This window comes from Strix aluco, chromosome 12, assembly GCF_031877795.1.
Source record: "Strix aluco isolate bStrAlu1 chromosome 12, bStrAlu1.hap1, whole genome shotgun sequence".
Taxonomy (NCBI): Eukaryota; Metazoa; Chordata; class Aves; order Strigiformes; family Strigidae; genus Strix; species Strix aluco.
The window spans coordinates 12,925,552-12,933,131 of NC_133942.1; the positions used below are offsets into that span (position 1 = coordinate 12,925,552).

Consider the following 7,580-nt stretch of genomic DNA (forward strand, 5'->3'; position numbering starts at 1 on the left):
CCTCTCTGATCCAAACCAGCATTTTTATGCCAATACAAGCCTTTCCTGTACAACTAAACCACGAGGAAGAGAGGTCTTTTTTATTTTTTGAGTCTTTACATACAGCATTTACTCAAAATTCAGTGACTAACAGCTGCTCAGACTGAAGTCATCCCAGCCTCCCAGTGTATGTGCTGTTGTCAGCCTTTGCGAGGCTGCAATATGTCATGTCAGGGCACGGCATAAATGCACAGCATGGTTTTTTCCTTCCTGCTGCCTGATTTCTCATGTCAGACAATCTCTCCACTGACAGTGTCACGAAGTGATTAGAAATTAATGAACAACAATATTTATTGTAGTACATACACTGTGAGCATCTTGGGGTGCTAAGCACTCCCCCACATCAAAGCTTTAGTGATCACTGTCCTGTCACTTCTGTTTTCTCTATCTTTTGCTTAGTCTAAACCCAGGAAATTAAACATTCTGTGCAATGCTAAAGAGATACAATTAATACAACAAGAAAGCAGCAAAAGCAACCTAAAGACTTCCACAGAGCTAACTGAAGCAAATAATATTTCTAAAACTTTCTCATGTTGTCTTTTTGGTTTAGATGCTAAAAAAAAAAAATCAATAGTATTTAATTTAAACTATTAATTATATACGAAAGATGTGCAATACAGCTTACCTAATTCTGTAGACTGTAAATCTGTGGAGCCAAAAAAAGAAAAAAAACCCAAAACATTGTCATGTTAACAAAAATTCTTCCATTTAAATACTTCTTACAGGGTTTGACAGCTCTGTCTGTCCTCTGTCAAAAGCCAGCCAAGCTGCACCCTCTGCTCCTAACAAGAAATTAAAGCCTTGCCTAAACAGAAGAATGTACTGATAACTAATTATTCCTAAATCCATTTAGTTAAACATTGAAAATTCCTCAGCAAACACACTTTAATTGTGTTAGATTTAAGCCACTTGTAAAATGCTCTTAGGTGGGCACAAATCCATGCTTCCATGAAATGGATTTAAAAATTGGTATCAGAAAAGGACCCCAGTTCTGGGGTCTTTAAAAACTGTATTTAAGAGGTATGTAAGCATGGCACTAGGACAGAGAGAGTTCTGATGGCCCCAAATGTCTGCTAGCAAAGCTCCAAGACTCCCAAAGCTTCAATAGCACTGGAACAGTGATGATAAATTCTTACACCCCCCCCCCCCCCACTTCAGAATAACTTTGTCTATATATTGGGACTTCTTTAAAATGGGTAATAACCAAGTAGATTAAATTAAGGACTATGTACCATAACTCTGTCTTACACTAAATAAACAGTTGAAAAGAAAACCCTACCAACAACCACAAAAACTTTGCTCTGGTCAGCTTTCAATATTTCAATTAAATCAACGCATCTGAGAAAATCTAGCCTTGCAGGGAGTGTAAGGGAGGGAAATTACACCATTACTCTGTTGTTACCATAGTATTTTCATCAGCTACATAAGATTTTCATGCACAAACATTCAGCAGACCTCTCAGTGACCCAAGCTTAAAGGATTACTCTAAATTTCAAGAGATTATGCATGCGTGATGATTTTCTACTATCAAAACAGGGATCACAAACAATAAAATACTACAACTTGTAGACATTATTCAAGTGGGCTCACATAGATGATAGCTTCTACTTTATCTCACAAAAGTGAAAAGCCACTAACAATGAGGAGAAAAAACAGGGAACAGCAGCTGAAACAAGAACTCCATCAAATCTGCTCTCTAGAAGAGCTGTGGAGCACTTCTCTCTCAGGAGAGAAAGCAGGCAATGTGAAAGCACTGCTTTAAACAACAGTGTAAATATTGAACCCATGGCCCTCACTCCTGTTTCAGTTAAAATTTGTTTTATCTCAGTATAACATCATGAAGTTATCCTGAACTAACACCAAGTGCTTAAATACTCTAGTGACAGACAAAGCAAACGAACCTAGACAGCCTGATGAAAAAAATAAACCCATTGTAATTCCTTTAATGGTGCCTTTAAAATAAATCTGTTTACAGGTAACTTACAGGTCTGCAAAGCTGATATACACAGAACATATTTAAAGTGACATTATGAAGAACAGCTCTTAGCAGCCAGTTTAGGAAAGTAATCAAGAAAATGCCTAACCTAAAGCATACAAGGAACATTGCTTCCATGGGTCAAGCACCATCCTATTACCTCGAGGTCAACCGCCAGCACCAACCTGCAGGTACCAGGTTTTCCAGTTTAAATACCAGTTTAGTACCTGTAAAAGCTCCTCCAAGAGACAGAATTAGAGCAGATGAAAATTAAGAAGTGTGTCATTTAGCATGTAAGACGTTGCAGTGAGCAGACTCCGGACTCCAACAGGTTATTCTATGGCTACGGACAGGATATTTGGTGACTCTACACCACAGCTTCTTTTCTGAAAAGGGAAGATGGAAATAATCTTGCATGCCAGCCTGAAACCCTGCAAGGCTATGCTCATTTGTATTCACAAGGCTGCTCACATTTCTAGGATGCTAAATTAACTAAAATCATGTTTTAAAAAAAATTTTGCTATTGCCAAAGATAATTTTATGGGGCTTTCTTAATACAAAGCAGACCATGGGACCTACCTTAGAAGCCTTACTATGCAGCTAATTCAAGGCTCCCCCAAGTCCCCAGTTCTCACCGATGCTAGAGTTCTGGGGGTATGCACCTGCTTTTTTGGAACTGGCTAATAAACATGCTTCTCCAGTTCAAGGCAAGATGGTACTTCTCATCAATGCCCTTAGACCACAGGTACCCAGAGCAGGCTCACGCCTGCTGTGCTCTGCACAGCACCATGCAGAGCCAGATCAGTGCTAAACAGGGCAAACGACGGGGATTATTCAGAGCCTGATGGTGCCCCAAACAGCAGGAGCTCAGAAAAAAGGGGTACCTTGCATCCCCATGTCTTCAGTTTAGAGAGACATGGACAGTAAGGGAAACGGTGGGGTCCGTCTGGATTATTACTATTTAGTAATTTACCTTAGCAGGAAATGTCTCAATTCTCCACATTATCTTTAATTGATACTCTAACACATAAGCCCTCTGTAATTGCCTATCAGAGGAGTGGAAATTACAGCCAAGGCAGAAGGACAACAGAAGCCTGGGTCAGCCCTGCTCCTGCCCTCCCCAACCACACGTGGTGCCAGACCTACCACGCTTTAGCGTACGGAACCTTACTTCATTTAATTTCTGTAGTTACCAGATAAATTAAGTGCATGTGCATACTGTGATGGCACCTCCTGAAACACAATCAGCTAGACAAATGAGGGCCTTGAGACAGTTCAGACCTTATTAAACTTCTTCCTTCTTAAGATTTCACAGTGCACAAGAGAGGGTTTTTGACAGGAAAACGACAATCATGGAATGGTACTACTGCGTGGCTGCACTCCCAGACAAACACTGTCATAACACCCATCATCTCTACATCTGAGATTTCCACTGACGGCGAGAAATGTGTCATCACCTACTGACTCACCACACATAATCCAACACTTCCAGTTAGGATGGAGGTACTGCTGTCACCGCTACACTCAACGTAACAGCCTAACAGTGCGTAACTGGAAATTATCATCACCAACACAGATGTGACCTGATGCAGAAACCTATCCGCTTTCACCCAACAAAGAGCTTGGACATTTCAACCCGGGAACTATTCATATTCTTCTATCAGTGGGTGGAAATAATTCAGTGTGCAGACGGCTGGAGACAGACCTGCGTCTGCAGAGGAGCTAGGTGAAGAGAACAGGCGATCTGCAGCAGTTGCATCTTCTCAGAATACTGTTAATGCTGTGCTCTCAGCCTGCACTGCGCAGAATAGCGACCAGCACGTGTGGTCACCCGCCTAGTGCCGTTCTCCACGGCACTCTGCTGTGCTAAATCAAACAACTGCATAAGGGTATGCTCTTCGCTTCGGCAGCTGTGCCTGGCTGGGGCAGAAGTGCCTACAGCATAGGCCATGGACATCACCAAATGTTTTGTGGCTGCCTCAACGTACAGAGTGTCCTATACAACCATCGCAGAAGTTTGGGAGGAACAGTGATTGCTGAATGTGAGCATAACCACAGAAGCTGGGATTTTGTAAGAAAACTAGCAATGTATGCTCCTGCCATGTTCCAACATCATCTGCTGACTGGAGAAACTGCCACCTACGTCATGAAACAGGAAGCTCAACCTGCTTGTAACTGGAGAAATAAATTTTTTAAAGTCCAGTAGATCTGCTAGACAGCTGCAAGCAAACAACTAAGATGAGCATCAAAATCGTATGTGGAGTGGGAAGAATTAGAAACCTCTTTTCTCAGTGACTTTAATAGTGATGCAGAACAAGATGGGCATTGCATTAGTCAAACCTGCTTGCAGTTCTTGGCCTTTGAGCAGGGATGGTTTGTATGAGTGAACTCAAGGCTTGCTGGTCACGGGAACTGCCCCTCTGGCAGTACGTAGAATGCTCTGCATGACCCATTATATCACAGTCCCTCTGCTTTGATTTATTCTCTGACAGATCCCCCACATAACTGCCTCCCTAAACATATTAGCAGTGAAAAGCAGAGTCCTGAGACATGCCAAGCTGAAGATTTGCCTGACACGTCCTCCTCTGTTACCCTTTCACTTCTTTCACACTTAAGAGTGGCCACAGCTCTCAGGAAGCATCACTTCCACGTGACTGGAGGTTAACTGCAGGCGTTGATGACTTTGGGTGCTCCTCAAGCTCCCGTGTTGTCCACCGACCACAAAAGCTCTTAGAAGCACTTCAGATGTCAAGGGCTCTGTCAAGCTCCCTTCTCAGCATGCTGGAGGCAATTACTCAAACTCCTCGCAGCAGGGCATCTCACTAGACCCAAGTTCAGTACTTTACCCTGATACAACTAATAAATCAGTGCAGGTAGAGCCTACTGGAGCTACTTCAACAGCCGTAATATTGTACTTCTGCTTATTTGGGATCTGTCTCCAAAAGGCGCACTGTCTGTATTGTATCACAACTGAACACACAGGTTCATTTTAACTTCAGCTCAAAAAGTCATACACTGGCCCCAGCTGCAACCTGACGGAGCTGTTACAGGAACTTCAACAGAAACTGCAGCTGCAGAGTCTTAGGTGTAAGATATAGTCCAACCACCAAGTTACAGCTGTGCTGCCTGAAGATCTCACTAGCTTCAGACACAGGTCTCCAGACCTCACTGCTGCCAGAAATGAAGACTCCTGGAGCACCCGTAGGACCACAAGCTCAGAGTAAACTATGGTCTCCAGTTCCTAGTGCATACACTGTTTAAGCAGTTTAAGCTTCAACAGCACTTTTTTCCAACCTACTTGTTAAACAGACTACAGAGCTCAAGTTTAAGGCCCACATACCCCCAGCTGCTTTTCTACTGAAACATTAAGGATGAAAACTAAAAAGCAAAATGGTTTTGTAAAGCCATGCCCTCATCCTGACAGCATTTCTTTATTTACTTTTAAGTAATACAACCAAACTTAAATTTCAAATAATCCTAAAATGCCAAAGGATAGTCCACGCATCAGTGATTATCTCACTTTATTTGGGAAAATACTGAGAAACATGAAGCAGAATGTGGAGTAAACCTGGCTCAGATTTGCACCACTTGTCTTTGAAGGGTGGAGTGGGTTGTCCCAGGCTTGCTGTGTAACCACTGGAAACTCACAGCAATCTCCAAGGAGAAACTGTTCCTCCCAAAAATCTCACTGACCTGTCAAAAGTTCTGCTCCCTCTCCTCCACCTACAGAAAGCCTTGGATAATGTTAAATGTTAGAAAGAATGAAATCTGGAACATCTGCCATCCACTCCAATTACCTCTGCAAACTTCTACAGGCCCAACATTGAACGTCTTCCAGCAAATCAACCCCTTAATCCCCATGTGTCTTCTCAGCAAAATGCAACACATTGAAAGAGATCTGCAGAATCTCTCTCCAATGCTACTAACAACAGAAGAAATTAAATATGGACATGATCTGTGGTATGGGAAGATTTTTTTTTAGAGAAATAGGGGCACATGGAGTGTCTAGCAGAGATGTGTTATGAGGAAAGATGAGGGCATCCTGAAGAAAATACGTATGAACTGCACACAAAGATTAGACTTTTCTTTGGGCTAAGGATGCAATTAAGGAGAAACAGTAAGTGGGATAAGTATCCACCGCTATTGCTGAGTAAACAGAGGATTCTTGTATACTTGATGTGCAGAGGGGGAGAAAATAAGGCAGGCAGGGTTTGAGGACAGTTTGGGGCAAAGGAGATGCAACAAACCCATAGTGCAGCAATGGGCAATATCAGCGAAGGCAAGTACAGCTACAGCCCACGAGTCCGTCGCCCTGCCCAAGCCAGGCGGGCGCTAATTTCCACAAACATCATCTTTTTAAATCACCCTAAAGCGATGCCCCATGACCCGCTGCCCATCGCACCAAGGCGCACAGGCCCAGGGACGCTGCGCGCGGGGCTTTACCTCGTGGTCAACCCCTTGGAAGAACCAACCCTGCAGAGCTTCCCAATGGCCTGGGACCACCGCTCTGCGGTTTGGGTCCTCCTGACTGCTTCACCGCAAAGAAACGCTTCTCTGCACATGAGACAAATCCACCCCGTGCCGCTGCACCGGCACCGCCTCCCCTTAAAGCACGAGGGGCCCGACGCTGCCCCAGGCCCCCGATTTTTGTCAGCCTCTACCAGCATTACTTTCCTATTAAAACTTTCAAGCGCAGACAGGAGGCAATAAAAACAACCCGTCCCTAAAGAAACGAAAAAATTAAAAATAAAAATAATAAAAAAAAGACACCTTTCGCCTTCCAGGGAGGATTTTTATTACCACTTTCCCCACCCGACCCGGGTGACCGGTCGGAGCTACCGGAGCCGCAGACCCCCCGCGTACTACGGGAAGAGGGGTGGGGTGGGGGGTGTCCCGGTACCGCCGCCCCCGCCGGGACTCACCAGCACGTCCCTAAAGAGCAGCTGAGACGCGGAGTGAACGGTCCAGTCGACGGCCCCTCCGTCTGGGATCTTGATCCGGATCACCAGCGCCTGGCTCTCCATGGCGCGGGAGGGGCCGCAGAGCAGCCAGAGCATCCCCGCCCCACCGGGCTCACATGCTGCGGCGGGCCCGGGGCTGCCGAGCCGAGCTGAGTTAAGCCGAGCCGAGTTAAGCCGAGCCGGGCCAAGCCGAGCCGGGCCGAGCCGGGCCTGCGCCGCCCCGCCCCGCCCCGCCCGCAGGAAGGACTCGCTGCCCCGGAACCAAAACGTGAGGGGCGGGAGGAGGGACAAGAGGAGGAGGAGGAGGAGGAGGAGGCGGCGCCATGTTGCGGGGAGGAGGGGCCGCCGGCGCTGTGGCAGCCCGCCCGGGCAGCGCAGAGACACCGGTTTTAATATTTTTTTCCCTTCCGTTATGCCGTGTCCTTTTAACAGGAAAACCACTGTTGAGACAGCAAATCAGAGCCAGGCTGGGACTCCTGCCTTAGTTAAAAAGTGTGGAGGGTTCCCAGTGCTCCCAAAATAGAGAGTAATGAGTTGGGGTCTCCTCCAGTGACAGCATCTCCTTAACTCCCGGGGCTTTTGTCTCCAGGTTATTCCATCCCCCC

The 7,580-nt window shown here is 45.6% G+C and overlaps 1 protein-coding gene across 9 annotated transcripts in view; it reads right to left on the minus strand.

Moving 5' to 3' along the window:
• MAP2K5 (mitogen-activated protein kinase kinase 5) overlaps window positions 1-7,191 on the minus strand; it is a 141,132-nt gene extending 133,941 nt beyond the window's left edge. For 8 of the 9 annotated variants that reach the window (XM_074837042.1, XM_074837046.1, XM_074837041.1 and 5 more), the window contains exon 1: window positions 6,937-7,191. In XM_074837042.1, coding sequence (XP_074693143.1) covers window positions 6,937-7,071 — 135 coding nt within the window. In that variant the 5' untranslated portion in view covers window positions 7,072-7,191. The remainder of the gene's footprint in view (window positions 1-6,936) is intronic. The other variant, XM_074837047.1, reaches the window with a different exon arrangement.
• Window positions 7,192-7,580: the final 389 nt, after the last annotated feature.